At 38.6% G+C, this 16,282-nt stretch overlaps 1 protein-coding gene across 6 annotated transcripts in view; it reads left to right on the forward strand.

The window, feature by feature from the left end:
• virma (vir like m6A methyltransferase associated) overlaps nucleotides 1-16,282 on the forward strand; it is a 103,915-nt gene that overhangs the window by 38,132 nt on the left and 49,501 nt on the right. For all 6 annotated transcript variants that reach the window (XM_069921845.1, XM_069921848.1, XM_069921847.1 and 3 more), the window contains exons 10-11: nucleotides 3,624-3,778; nucleotides 16,137-16,219. In XM_069921845.1, coding sequence (XP_069777946.1) covers nucleotides 3,624-3,778; nucleotides 16,137-16,219 — 238 coding nt within the window. The remainder of the gene's footprint in view (nucleotides 1-3,623; nucleotides 3,779-16,136; nucleotides 16,220-16,282) is intronic.

Consider the following 16,282-nt stretch of genomic DNA (forward strand, 5'->3'; position numbering starts at 1 on the left):
GATGAGGGTAGGATGGTAGATGTGGACTACATGAATTTTAGCAAGTCATTTGACAAGATTCCCCCATGAGAACACATCCAGAAAGTCATGAGGCATGGGATCAATGGAACCTTAGCTGTATGGATTTAAAAAAAAAATTGGCTTGTAGGGGGAAAGCAGAGAGTAGTAGTGGAAGAAAAGTATTCTGCCTGGAGGTCGGAGACTAGTGGAGAGCTGCAAGGATCTGTTCTGAGACCCATGTTCTTTGTGATTTTTGTAAAGAAGAAAAGGTGGAAGGATAGGTCTGAAAGGTTGTGGATGACACGAAGGTGGGTGGAGTTGTGGATGTAGCTGAAGGTTGTCGAAGGTTACAAAAGGATATAGACAGGATGCAGAGTTGGGCAGAAAAGTGGCAGATAGAGTTCATTCTGAATAAATATGAGGTGATGCATTTTGGAAGGACAAACCAGAAGGCTGAGTGCAGGGTTAATGGTCAGTCACTTAAGAGTGTGGATGAACAGAGGGATCTTGGGGTTCAAATCCATACATCCCTCAAGGTCGCCACGCAGGTTGATTTGATAGGATAGATAAAAAGGCCTATGGAATGCTGGGTTTCATTAATAGGGGGATTGAGTTCAGGAGTAGAGAGGTCATGTTGCAACTCCACAAATCTCTGGTAAGACCACACTTGGAGTATTGTGTTCAGTTTTGGTCACATCATAGGAAGGATGTGGAAGCAATGGAGAGGGTGCAGAGGAGATTTACTAGGATGTTGGCTCGATTGAAAAACAAGTGTTATGAGGCAAGGTTAGCAGAGCTGGATCTTTGAACCAAAGAGCATAGAAGGATGAGAAGAAACTTGATAGAGATCTGCAAAATTATGAGAGGCATAGATAGGATGGACAGCCACTGTCTGTTTCCCAGGGCAGGAATAGCAGACACCAGAGGACATATGTACAAAGTTGGGAGAGGTCAGTTTAGGGGAGGCATCAGGGGTGTTTTTTTTAAACACAGTGTTGTGGATGCCTAGAATACCTTGCCTGGATGGTGGTTGAGGCTGAAACATTAGGGGCATTTAAGACACTCAGACACATGGATGAAAGAAAAACAGAAGGTTATGGGGTAGGGTGGGTTTGGTACATTTAAAAAAAAAGTAACCTATGGGTCAGCTCAACAAGGGCTGAAGGGCCTGTACTGTGCTGTTGTGTTCAAAGTTCTATGTTTATCTAAAATTATTCTTGGGTCCATCATGTTAAAATGTTACTCAAATCTTTGGTCACTTTGGCCTGGATTTCAGACTGCCAACATCTTTTAGTTGATATAGTTGCTTTGATAGAAGATTTTTACTGTTGTGACATAGAATTAGGAGACCTTGAACATCCAACAGTTATTAATGGAATGGTTTGCTAAATTTGCATTCTTTTAATTTCCAACTGGCAGTCTGGATTTATTACTCCATGCCTATTGAGCAGGAAGCCTGCTTGACAAGGCTAAAAATGAGATGTGGTAGTCCTTGTGATAGGATACCAATTGTGATTGGATGGTGGAAAGGGGAAAAGGGAGGTGAATTACCACAGAGCTCCAAGGGTAGTTGGTAGAAGAAACTGATCATGAAGTTCACTGAATAACCTGTTGGGCACTGTGCAGGAAAGAAAATCAAATATTTCTCTTGGCAATGCTGACTGCTATGTGAAGGCAGTTACAGAATAGTTAGTTTCTCAAGGTAAATGGGTGTGATTTTAAAACTAACATTACTGACTATTAAAGCCAAATCTGCCAACATCCTTACCGAGATGACCAACATTCTTCTGATTGTCTTGTCTGCACTTAAGTTGCAAATCCTTGGGGTGAAGGCAAATTGGATCTTTGTCCTTTAAATTGTAAATTGACATGATACTAACATGTCTGTTTTTGAGAGTGAAGATTAAGCCCTTTAATTTTGTAGAAACCCATTGTATTATTCCTATTGAGATTGCAAATGGCAGACTTTTTTGTTAAAAATATAAATGAAAATTTTAATTTTGGAATTTTAAGTAATTTTTGGTATACATACAAGTTCATGAAGTTCTGAGTTGTGTGTTAATCCTCATCGTTGTTTATAGAAAAAGGTTGCAGATTATTTCCACCACTCAATTTATAAAATTATAGAAAAACTTAAAGTGCTGAGCTACAGTTCTTAATATTCCATTATATAGTTTTAAAATTGAAAGCATTGGATGAGTTTCTCTGCTTAGTGTATGTTTTTCATCCAAGATTAGATTGTATTGCTCGTGTTCACTTTTCTTAAAATTTTTTTTACCTTTCCCTGACACTTTGCTTTTCTGAAACAAGATTGCTCATATTGTCCCTCCTCTAAATTTGCATTTTTTTTAAAGCAGTGCACCTTGCATCATCTTAACATGCACAGTCATACTTGGCATTGTGGTCACCCCATCAGTTCAAGCCTCTATTGATTTCTCTTCATGCTACTATATGAGGGGAAAAAAAAGGTTCTGAAGCATGAACTTCAACATCTCTAGGTTGAAGAGCAGGTTATTTCCCAAAGACTTTCAGGCTCTTTTACCTTCCCTTAATTCCCTAACTATAAACTGCTCCATAACTGAAAAAGACTTGTCTGCATTGTTGAAGCACTTTTTCTTTCACTAACTGTAACTGTGTATATTTATTTGTCTACTGTACATTTATTATCAACTTCCTTATAGGGCATTTATACTATCATGTTAAACAAAAAGTTCCTGCTTGTACTTGCATGTACAACTCGTATAATTTCTATTGCGCATGATTATAATGCTCTCACATTAGGCTTTTTTTTCCCGTACCACATATAAATCTTTATCCTTAATTCCCTTTTCCCCAGATATCTACTGTGGATTTCTTTTCCTATTTCATCATTAATCATTATTTTTAATCCGCAATGAATTTCTAATTTGCCTCTGATTTTATGAAAACTTGACCCTGCTGGTTGCAGATTACACATTTTTTTTCCCCCTCTTGTTTGATGCTTCATCTTTAATGCCGAATGAAATTTGATAGACCTTATTTGAAAGAGAAAGACTTTTCACATTAAACATGTAACTATTGAAAAAAAAATAAGGTAAGGTCTCTACAAATGGGAAATTTCAAAATGGTTAAATGCTTTCTTTTTAAATCCTTTTATTTCATGTTTTGGATCATTTACATGAAATTAATTGAACTTTTTCCAGCACAACTTAAAAGAGCTTCAACCTCCCACTTAATTTTTTTTTGGATCATATCCTGCTTTCCTGCACAATATTATAATTTACATTAATTTTGCTAATTTGGAGCCCGTAAAATGTAGAATATAATGATGTCGTCAGTATAGTTCTGTCAACACCAAATCTGTGTATTAAGTTTATGACAACCTTGATTTTGCACTTTTATTTTGGAGGCTTGGGTGATTGGTGGATGATCAAACCCTCAACTCGCATCCATTCCAGTAGTGTTTGAGGAAGCAGGTTGCAATACTCAATAGTTGAGTAAAGATTTTGTGGATTCCAAACTATTTAAAAATGAAATCTCCAATATGACTAAAAAGATTGTTGGTATTAATAAAAGTGATTACAAATTATGTGCAAAGTGAAATGTATATAATGAGAAACATATCAATTTATTTCAAATTCCAGGGACACAAAGTCTAGAAAATCTGTTGCATGCAATTATGCATGCATGCTTATTTTACTAACAGTGCAATCTATCCATGATGGACAAATGTTGGAACAGCATTCTGCTGGACTACTGAGACTCTGCAAAGCTGATGATGCCAACCCAAAACTACAAGGTAAAATAATTCAAATTATGTTCTCTTAACAGACTCTATATACAAGCAATAATCAGATGTACAATTGTGCTCTGCATCAATGCTTCTAGTCAAGTATTTAGATCAGTGGTACTCAACTTTTTTTCTTTCCACTCACATAACACTTTAAGTATTTCCTATGCCATAGGTGTTCGGTAATTAGTAAGGAATTGCTTAAGGTGGTATGTGGGTGGAAATAAAAAGTTTGAAAACCACTGTTTTAATCGTACTTAATTGACTCGTTATGTGCACGCTTTCATAACTCCAAAGGAAATGGGCCAATGATCATTTTTCTCAAGCAAAATATTTCTGTAACAATTGGGTCTGAAGCAGTGATTCTCAACCTTCCCTTCCCACTCATGTACCACCTTAAGCAATCCCTGACTAATCACAGAGCACTTATGGCATAAGGATTACTTAAAGTGGTATGGGAGTGTAAAGAAAAAGGTTGAGAACCACTGATTTGGATGATAGATGGATGTTGGGTGAATAAGCCAAGTCACTTTATTCAAAATATTTAAGCACATTTTTGTGGTTAATGCTCATTAAGGGCAACCCAATTGATTCTAAATCCTTCTCTTAGAAGATGGGACCAGAAGGGAATTAAATATTATGTGGAATCTCTTGTTCATATGCAAAGGAAGAATTTGAAAAGATGTATGGTATTTTCTTGAATTGTATATTGACACGTGTTATTGTCATATAATAATACATAAAAATGTAATATACACGATTTACTTCAACTTTTGTCTGCTGTCAGGCAAGCAATGAATCGCCATGAGCATTGCCTGCCCCTTCCCTCAACAATAGGAAATAGAGAGGAGTCACATGGTAGGAGAATACCAGCCTTCTCCAGAAAAGAAGAAAAAAAGTGAAGAAAAAGCAAAGCCCCAGATACACAAAACACAAGAAATAAAAGATAAAGGTGTGGAGAAAATGGCACCTAAGAAAGAAAAACCAAAAACGATGGGAAAAAAAGAAGGAAAGACGCCAGAAGAGAAAGGTGAAGGCCTTACCTGCACGAAAAAGCAGGGACCCGCTGTGGAATGAGGAGCCCGCTCCCTGAGGTTAGTGGAGATCCTGCAGGGTTGTGACCCACCGACCGCAGGTCTGCAAAAATGGCTTACTGAGCCAAACAGAGGTGCGCAATTGCGCATGCGTGAGGAATCGCGCATGCACGATGCGCATGACAAGGAGAACACCGACGGGAGGGGGGACCAGCTGTGGAGTGAAACTCCACAGCACAAACAGCTGAGAGATGTCCGACAACAGGGCTCCCAGGTGGAAGATAAAGAAAGCAACGAGAAAGGGAAGGGTGAGAAAGAAAAACAGAAGCAGGAGACACAACAGATAACTAGCCCAGAAGAAAAGGAACAACATCAAGAAACCATGAAAAAAAAACCCAACAAACTGAGACAAGCAGCTCAACAAGAAAGTCAGAAGAGACACAGATACAAGGAAGAGAAATAGAAGACACAAACCCAAGAGCAGACACAGAAGAAGAAGAAGAACGCCAAGCTCTGCACAGAGGAATAGGAGGTAAAATGAATGGACAGTACATTGATAAAAAAAATTTTTAAGAACAAATGAAAGCATTAAAAGAATGGTTGACACTAGAATTTAGTAAAATGAAAAGTACAGAAGAAAAAGTGAGTAGAATAGAGCTGGTCATAACAGATGTAAGGAAAGGATTAGAAAATGTGGAAGAACGTGTAATGGCGGTAGAAATGGAAGCGAACGACTTAAAAAGAAAATTGGAAAATGACAAAAAAGTTAAAGAAACAGGAGTTGTTAGCTCAGAAGATGATTATAATGGAAATCTAGTAGGATAAACAATATAAAGATAGTGGGCCTTAAGGAAGATGAAGAAGGCAAAGATGTGAAAGAATTTATAAAAGAATGGATCCCAAAGGTCCTGGGAATGTCCTAAATGCAGGAAGGAATGGTAATAGAAAGGGCACACAGAACATTAGCCCCAAAACCACAGTCACAACAAAAACCAAGATCCGTTTTAGTAAAATTTCTGAGATACACAAGAGAAAATATATTGGAGAAGGCAATGAATAAAATGAGAGAAGATAAAAAATCACTGGAGTACAAAGGTCAAAAAAATGTTTTCTACTCAGACATAAGTTTTGAGCTCCTAAAGAAGAGGAAGGAGTTTAACGCAGCAAAATCGATCCTATGGAAAAAAGGCTATAAATTTATGTTAAGATATCTAGCGGTGCTTAAAATAGTTATCCCGGGGGAGCAAAACAGACTGTTCTTGGATCCAGAGAAAGCACGAGAATTTGCAGAACACCTGCAAGACAGAAAGAAAGATGAAGAGATGTAACAAGAACAAAGAATGACGAGAAAATACATATAAAGATGTAAAAATAATGTATAAGTAAGAACTGAAAAGGGAAGTAAGGGAGAAGGGGGAAAGAGGAGGGGTTAAAAAAATAAATAAAAATAAAAAGAAGAAAAGAAGGGGAGATATGTTGTAATGTGAAGATAAAAGTCTTCTGGAGGGGGTTGGGTGGGAGAGAAATACAGTCACTGCGAAATCAGACTGCGAGCAGGTTCGCAGTCCAAATGGAGACGGGAGTTGTGGTTGCCCAGCAAGGGACAAGGGGCAACTCAGGGGGGGGGGGGGACTGTGGGGGTTAAGGGAATTTTAGATGTGGGAATGGTTGAAATATTTTATGTTTTAGAAGTATTGTCTTACAAGTGCGTTCAAAAAAAGAAAACTGAGAAATGAAAATGGGGAAAAGGGGAAAGGTGGTGGTGAGGAAGTGGAAATGAGATGTAAACAGAGTATGAGATGGCCATATTGAACTATATGACTATAAATATTAATGGAATACATAACCAAATCAAAAGGAAGTGGCTATTAAATTTACTGAAAAAAGAAAAAAATAGATATAGTATTTGTGCAGGAAACGCACCTAACTGAAGTGGAACATAATAAATTAAGGAGAGACTGGGTAGGGCACATAGCGGCAGCATCATATAACTCAAAAGCCAGAGGTGTAGCTATATTGATCAATAAAAATGTACCAATCAAAATAGAGGAGGAAATAATAGATCCAGCAGGGAGGTATGTAATGATAAAGTGTCAGGTATATTCAGAATTCTGGAATTTGGTCAATATATGTGCACCTAATGAAGAGGATCAAAAGTTTATGCAAGATATTTTTTGAAGATTGTAGATACGCAGAGGAATATATTTATAGGAAGGGACTTTAACCTTAATTTGGATTCAAAGATGGATAAAACTGAACAAAAGACTAGCAGAAAGAACAGAGTAGCCAAATTTATGGTTAAATCAATGCAGGAAATGCAACTTTTGGATATATGGAGACAACACCCAAAGGAGAAGAAATACTCATTATTCATACTCAAGGATTGACCTGTTCCTGTTGTCAGCCCATATCCCAGGGAGAGTTAGGAAAACGGAATATAAAGCTAAATTGTTATCTGATCACTCACCCGTTATTAGCAATAGAACTGGAGGACATCCCAAGAATGTATAGATGGAGATTAAACTCCATGCTACTTAAAAGACAGGAATTTAGAGAATTTATTGAATGCCAAATTAAAATGTACTTTGAAATAAATATGGAATCAGTGAAAGACAAATTTATATTATGGGATGCAATGAAAGCCTTCATCAGAGGGCAGATAATAAGTTATGTAAAAGGACTACAATTGGGAAATAGAACAGCTGGAAAGGGAAATAGTAAGTACAGAAAAAGAACAAGCAACAAGGGAAGGTACAACAAAAAGAAGAAAATTGGCGGACAAAAAAATAATATACGAAACACTACAAGCGTATAAGGTGCAGAAGAACATAAGGAAAATAAAGCAGAAGTATTATGAGCTAAGAGAAAAAATGCACAAAATACTAACTTGGCAGCTTAAAACAGAACAAGCTTAAAGAACGGTATTGACATCAAGGAAAAAGGACAAACAAATTAATATTACCCGACAGAGATCAATGAAAACTTTAAGGAATTCTACGAGCAATTATACCCAACTGAAAACGAAGGGAAAGAAGACAAAATAGATGAGTTGCTAGCTAAAATTGAACTACCGAAATTGCAAGAAGAGGAGCAAAACAAATTGATAAAACCATTTGAAATAGAGGAAATACAAGATGTATTAAAAATGCTACCGAACAATAAAACGCCTGGGGAGGACAGATTCCCAATAGAATTCTATAAAACATTTAAAGAGTTACTAATTCCTCCTCTCCTGGAAGTAATGAGCCAGATAGAAGAAACACAAAACTTGACAGATTCATGTAAAACAGCAATAATTATAGTAATACCAAAGATGGGGAAAGATCCACTAACACTAGCATCGTATAGACCAATATCTCTACTTAACTCAGATTATAAGATAAAAGCAAAGCTATAAGCAAACAGATTGGCCGACTATGTACCAAAAAGGGTAAAACTAGATCAAACTGGATTTATTAAGAAAAGACGAACAACAGACAATGTCTGTAAGTTCATTGACTTAACCCATGCAGTACAAGGAAATAAGACACCAATAGTGGCTGTTGCTTTAGACGCAGAGAAAGCCTTTGACGGGGAGAATGGAATTATTTATTCAAAGTATTATAGAGGTTCAACCTCTGAACAGAGAGGTGGAGAGGATGACCAAGTGTAGGTTCTTGGGAGTCACTATCTCGGAGGATCTTTCCTGGAACCAACACACCAATGGCATCATGAAGAAAGCCTCTACTTCCTCAGGAGTTTGCGGAGGAGCTAATGGAGTTGTTCAAGTGAACAGGTACGGACTTGAAGGGCTGACATGGCCTGTTTCCGTGCTGTAAACGGTTATATGGTTATAAGGGTCTAATGTCGAAGGTGACAGTAAATGGATATATATCGAACCAATTTAAATTAAGCAGGTCAACTAGGCAGGGATGTCCACTATCTCTCTCACTGTTCACTTCAGCAATAGAACCATTGGCAGAGCTGATAAGAACAGAAAATAAAATAAAAGGGATAAAAATAAAAGAGAAGGAATATAAAATCAGTCTATTTGCAGATGACATCATAGTATACTTAACAGAACCAGAATTATCAATAAAAGAATTACATAAGAAATTGAAGGAATATGGAGAAATATCGGGGTACAAGATCAACGCAAATAAAAGTGAAGCGATGCCAATGAATAATGCGAATTACACAAAGTTTAAAAAAGAATCACCATTTAAATGGCAAACACAAGCAATCCAATACCTCGGTATTAGACTAGATAATAATCTAGGCCATCTATACAAATTCAATTATCAGCCATTAATGAAGAAACTACAAGATGACGTAGAACATTGGAAAGATTTACCACTAACACTGATAGGAAGGGTAAATTGCATTAAAATGAATATCTTCCCAATCGTTACCAATTCCCTTAACAGAGAAAATTCTTCAATGAACTAAAGAGAATTATAAAGAAATTCTTATGGATAGGGGGGGGGGGGGGGAACCAAGGATAGCACTAGATAAATTAACAATGGTACAAGCAAGGTGGTTTGCAGCTACCAAACTTTAAAAATTATTATAGAGCAGCACAGTTAAGATATCTATCAGATTTTTATCAAACAAGGGAAAAACCAGATTGGACCAAGTTAGAGGTAGAAAAAATAGGGGAGAAGGTACCAGAACATATACTTTTTAGTGGGATGAAAAACTGGTGCAATATAGAACTTTACCAGTACTGCACCATCTGCTCAACATTTGAAAGAAGATTCACGTAGAAAGGAAAAAAACAAATTACCAACTACCAAAATTATTGACGCAAAATCAACTAATCCCTTTTACAATAGATAACCTTTCCTTTAGAGAATGGGAGAGAAAAGGAATTAAAAGAATAGAAAATTGTTTTTTGGGAAATAGTTTATTATCATTTGAACAAATGAAGTACAAGTATGGAATAACTCATGTTTGCATACCACCAACTGAAAACCTACTTAAAGGACAAACTGGGAAGCAGACTGAGATTACCAGAAGGAAGCAGCTTTGAATATGTGATTACAGACACAATGATAATTAAAAGATTTATAACAAACATGTACATCAAGCTGCAAGAGAAAGAAAATGATGAAATAAGCTATAAACCCAAACAAAAGTGGGAAAAAGATCTAAACATAAAGATAAAAAAAATGAAATATGGGAAAAATTATGCTCCGGAACTATGAGAAATATAAATACGAGGTTACGGATGATACAATATAATTGGTTACACAAGCTATATATCACACCCCAAAAGTTAAATAAATGTGTTCCAACATTATTAGATAGATGTTTTCACTGTAAGAAGGAAATGGGAACAACAGTACATGCAATTTGGGCATGTGAGAAAGTGGAAAAGTTTTGGGAAGATCTAAATCGGGTATTAAATAAAATCACAAAAAGCAACATACCAAAAAATCCAGAGATCTTTTTTCTAAGAAATATAAGAAGTAAAGAATTAGGCCTCAAACTGGATGAAACACAAAAAAAAATTATTACGATAGCCTTAGCTGTAGCAAAAAAATGTATAATGTTAACTTGGAAATCAGAAGAGAGCCTGAGAGTATAGCAATGGTACATGGAAATGAATAAATGCATTCCATTGGAAAAAATAGCATATAATTTAAAAAATAAAGTCACATTATTTGAACAAATTTGGGAACTGTACATGAAACACAACGGAGAGGGCTTACCGCAGACCTCCACCCCCTAAAATGATAGAATGAGAAGAAGACGAAATGAACTGAAGTGTGTAAAAGTAGATGACATAATTTTCTTATTTATTTCCATTGTGTGATGACATTGTTTAATGGGTTCATTGTATTGTATATGTTGAACGTTTAATGGGTTTGGAGGGGGGTGGGAAAGAGGGAGGGAAGGGAGGGGGGAAAAAGGGGAGAAAATGACACTGTGTATATTGAAGAGGGAAATGTTTGTGTGTATTTTGATTAATATGGTTCATACACTCCTGTTCGGCTCCGAATCATGGGTCCTCTACCGGCACCACCTACGGCTCATAGAACGCTTCCACCAGCGTTGTCTCCGCTCCATCCTCAACATCCATTGGAGCGCTTACACCCCTAACGTCGAAGTACTCGAGATGGCAGAGGTCGACAGCATCGAGTCCACGCTGCTGAAGATCCAGCTGCGCTGGATGGGTCACGTCTCCAGAATGGAGGACCATCGCCTTCCCAAGATCGTGTTATATGGCGAGCTCTCCACTGGCCACCGTGACAGAGGTGCACCAAAGAAAAGGTACAAGGACTGCCTAAAGAAATCTCTTGGTGCCTGCCACATTGACCACCGCCAGTGGGCTGATAACGCCTCAAACCGTGCATCTTGGCGCCTCACAGTTTGGCGGGCAGCAACCTCCTTTGAAGAAGACCGCAGAGCCCACCTCACTGACAAAAGGCAAAGGAGGAAAAACCCAACACCCAACCCCAACCAACCAATTTTCCCTTACAACCGCTGCAATCGTGTCTGCCTGTCCCGCATCGGACTTGTCAGCCACAAACGAGCCTGCAGCTGACGTGGACTTTTTACCCCCTCCATAAATCTTCGTCCGCGAAGCCAAGCCAAAGAAGAAGAGTGTGAAAAATAAAATTAAAGAAACAATAGGAAATAGAGAAGCAAGAGTCTCTGCAGAGTCACTGAGTATCTGTGGATTATGATCCAGCAGTCCCGCAGCTACTGCAGTCTTACAGACTCCTGCTCAAATCATAGACAGCCCAAGCTGTAGATCCAAATTCAGCGCTTGAGGCCTTTCAGGATCCTTTCTTTCCCTCAGCTTTCTCTTTAATCTCAATTCCAGTACTTGGTGCCCTTGAACTCGTCAGTAGCAGCCTGCAGACTGTGTAGGTCCAACTACAAGTCACCAGCAACCCACAGCCTGTATGGGTCATTCAGTTTTTCTGCAGGCATGGCCGAATTACCACTAATTGGTAATGCAAAAAATAAACTGTACACAGCATAAACATATAAATAAATAAAAGGACTGTAAACTGATAACGAATGTAAACAAACTGTGCAATACAGAAAGAACAAAAGAAATTCAATAAAGTGCACAAGTAAGAGTCCTTAAATGAGTCCCTTTTTGAGTTTATTGTTGAGGAGTCTGATGGTGGAGGTGTAAGAGCTGTTCCTGAACCTGGTGGTGCAAGTCTTGTGGCACCTATATTTCTTGATTGCAGCAGTGAGAACACACGCTCTGTGTGCTGGGTGGTGTGATTCTTCGATGATTACTGCTGTCCTCCAATGGCAGCGCTCCTTGTACTTAATAGTGGGGAGGGTTTTGCCTATGATGTCCTGGTCTGTGTCCACTTTCTTTTGGAGGGCATCATGCTCAGGGGTAATGGTGTTCCCATACCAGACCACGATGCAGCCGGTCAGCACACTATCCACCACATCTCTGTAGAAAATCTGCCAGGGTTTCTGGTGTCATCCAAACCTCCACAAACTCCTGAGGAAGTAGAGGTGCCATCTTGTGCAAAGTTTGGAAAATACTGCATGTTTAGGGAGTTCAAAGTGCAAATGAGATTAATTTATTCATGGTTAGTAAGATGTTAATAAACTTTGATGAAGAGCTCAAGCCCAAAATGTTGGTTATGTATCTTTATCTTTGCTATATAAAGTACACTGTTTGACCAGCTGAGTGTCTCCAGCGTTGTGTTTTTACTGTAAGTGAACAAAATTCACTTTGTTGATAAACTTTACTGTCAAACCAAAGCTTTTTGTAAGAGCTATCTGATCTGTCCGTTAACTCTCTGAATGATTCTGCTAAAAGTGATAATAGTTTATATTCCTGACAATTCTTTCTCCTCCCAATCTTAGTCCGATTTAGTTATCCTGTGTATCCCTACTCTGCTATGCTAACAAACCCGTGTTTCAGTACATTTCCACCACTGGAAAACCTGTTATTCCACATTCCAAAGTTCTGTAAAATTACAGGCTGCTTTGTATCAGCTATTTCCATTAATTCTGAATCCTAAAACCCTTTCTTACTGTCTATACACCCTTTTAGGTGGCCTGAACACCCTCTTGCAGCTAAAGTCATACTCACCTGAATGCAGCATAAGCGCCTCCTAGGTGCCGATACCAACCCTCCTCCAGGAGGGATAATCAGCGGACCGCGGTGCTCTGCCAACACACCTGAATGTGCAGCCACATTAAGTAGCTGCCTGGGGGCAGGCTGATGACTCCATCAGCCCGTGACCCAACTCCCCACTGCCTGACAGCCCCCCACCCCTTTGCCTGAGAGCCCCCTGCCCCGCTGTCGTGGCAGGGGTGGTTGGTGCAGGCCATCTGGGTAGGGGCAGCGATCACGGGCCATGACGTCCTAACTGGCCACTCCTGCACTGGGGCCACTCTCTGTGGCTCAAAATGCAGCATAGCAATGGTGGACTTTCCTACCCATAATCCCTCACGCAGCTGGAACTGTGGGAAACCCAGAGCGGTTCCACCTGTGTCGGAGATTATGGGTGGGGAAGACCGCCATTGCTATGCCACATATTTATGACTGGTGGTGCTACGGCACCAGTCACCCCCACCTTCATCAGATCTGGAGGTGCTACGAGGTGCCTCTGGATATGAATAGGTTTTTCAGGTGGACTAGTTAATACTGCAGCAGCCTTTTAGGGCTGCCACCTGAAAGATGCGTTCACAGTTTTAAATCTGCTCCTATCACCAGCCTCAAGGCAGAGGGTCCACCTGAAAGGGCCTTATAGCCCCTTTCACACTTGCATCCCAGTAAATCAGCTATTCAATGTCCTGGGATAGGAATGGGGGTTTGGCCTTTCACACTGGACCACTCCTAACCAAGACACTGAATGCTTTCACACTTGCAAGGGTTTATCTCCGGTGTTCGGTCTGTTCTACCTTTAATTGGAAGTTCCTGCAATGTTTTTGCCAGTTTCACACTTGCCTAATCTCAATGCTGGTGTCTGCAGACTCCGGGGATTGTATTAGGGGTTGATGCCAGAAATCCCCAGTGTGAGATGATGTCATCTGAGGCCTTGGTGAGCAGATTTTGCTTTCATGTCATCTTAAAGGCCAATTTGCGTTCGATTGCTGGGATCACGGGCAAGTGTGAAAGGGGCTTATGCTTTTAAATGCAACAATAGCAATCAATTTGGAACTCCCATCCCTGTATTCCCACGTTTACTTAGCTTGCAAAGTAAAGCTGTTTAAAAGGAAGCAATATAATAATGCTTCCTATCAGTGATTACATCTCTGAAGCAACTTAACTTTTTAATTTAACTGTAAATCTCTTGTTTCTGACACTAGTTTGTCTTTGTAAAACTGAAAGTGAAATTGTGTCTACCCTCAAAGATCCTTTAGCATGAAATTACTTCCTAATCTAGCTTCATTACACATCACCCTGCTTGGGGCTATACAGGTATACCCCACTTTACGAAAGTAGAGTGAACCTAGAAAACCCTTCATTAAGCGGAAATGGCATAAAGCAAAGACCCATTCACTACTATTGAAGGCTATTTTCGTAAAAGCGGAAACCCACTCAAACCTCTTTCTTATAGCGAACACAGAATTCTTCGCAAAAGCGTATTTGCATAAAACGAGAATTTGTAAAGCAGGGTATACCTGTACTGCATTATTAGTAGGAAATTATTTTGAATGCTTTTCATGAAATTGTCCTGAAAACTACCTTTGCCAACATGACATGCCAGTCCATGAGAAGATTAATGACTGGATGAATATTGCAATACATTTGTTATGGGCCTGCATTATTGTTTATCCAGTAGTGCAACAATTATTGGGGTTTACAGACTGTTCTCAGCAGTGTTTTCCCTCTCATATTTTCTATATCCCAATTTTCAGTAAATCAATGCATTGCTTAACTCTGAAGCATGGTAATGGAATCAGCACGTTACATTAATGAATATGAAACTGTATGCAATGTTGTATCCTCATATGGCACAAACTCCTGCTTTTCCTGCTGGTGACCTGGAAACTCTTTCCTTCCCCAAACCATAATAGGATTTCCTTCTATCGTTCTTCCCTCTCCTGCTTCAAGGAGATATTCTTAACACTGAAACCTTTTTAGAGTATCTCTTGGGCTCCCTTTCTTAGGATGTGATGTTGATGGAGAGAGTGGAGAGGAGATTTACTAGGATGATTCCTGGAATACAAGGGCTAACATCTGATGAACATTTGGCAGCTCTTGGATTGTATTCATTGGAGTATAGAAGAATGAGAGGCGATCCCATAGACACATTTTGAAAGGTTTTGACAGAGTGGATGTAGATAAGATGATTCCCTTGGTGGGTGAATCAAGGACAAGAGGGCACAGTTTTAAAATTAGAAGTTCTCCATTTAAAATGAAGATGAGAAAAAAACTTCTTTAGTCAGAGGGTCGTAGATTTGTGGAACTCATTGCCATATACAGCAATGGAGGCCCAATCACTGGAAGAATTTAAGCAGGAGATTGATAAGTATCTAATTGGTCAGGGGATATGGGGAAAAGGCTGGCAATTGGAACTAGGTGTGAGTATGGTTTAGTTTAGGGTAGAGCTGTAGCCAACATCTGTTCCTTTATCTTGTGACCTCACATCTGTTCCTCTAACTACACCCACTCCTACCAACATATTTTGGTTTTCCCTCCACTTTTGAATTGTCTGCTGAACACTTGTGGGCTTTAATCATATTGCCTAATTTGACTATGGCCTTTGTTCACAAATATATGGGCAGCAAGCACTCGTTGGACAGGATTATAGATGGAAACTCCTTCATCAGTCTATTGTGTAGCTTTCTGGGATTTGAAATTACAAAAGCGAAACCTGTTTGCAACACAATATTATTGTTTGATCAAGCCAAGACTTGCACCCATAAACATTTGATGCAGAGAAACTGGGTAGATAGTTATTCTGAAATTATTCTTACAATTGCAACCTTTTATGACCTCAAGAAAAATTCATTCTTTCAAGGTCACTTCTCAAATGTTTTTGGTGATCAGTTGCATGAAGAATTTTTTAAAAAAAATTAATAATTGTTTAAAATTTGATTAGGAAAATAATTGTTGCCATTCAAAGAGAATCTGGTGATTCAACATTGTGAAATTTAAAAGAACAGCTGAGTAGGTGTGCACTATAATCTCATTACATTCTTTTCAGTAATATTAGTGAGATGATTTAAAATGTAATTCCTGACCATAATGTTACATGCTTTCCAGCTGAGCATAAACATGTAATTTGAAAATTTGTAATATTTTTGAAAATATTAAATTCAAACAGCTGAACATCAAATTTCTGCAAGGAAAGATATTTTGTATTAACTAATTTTTTTTCATCACAATTCATTCCTTTTCTCTTGACTTTTAGAATTAAGTAAATGGTTGGAGCCACTGAAAAATCTGAAGTTTGAAATTAATTGTATACCTACTCTTCTTGAATACATCAAACAGGTAAGCAGCATGTTATATGTCTGCTATGTGATCATACTTAAAATGCAATGGTGATTCCACTAT

The sequence above is a fragment of the Narcine bancroftii genome, chromosome 2 (genome assembly GCF_036971445.1).
Source record: "Narcine bancroftii isolate sNarBan1 chromosome 2, sNarBan1.hap1, whole genome shotgun sequence".
Classification (NCBI taxonomy): Eukaryota; Metazoa; Chordata; class Chondrichthyes; order Torpediniformes; family Narcinidae; genus Narcine; species Narcine bancroftii.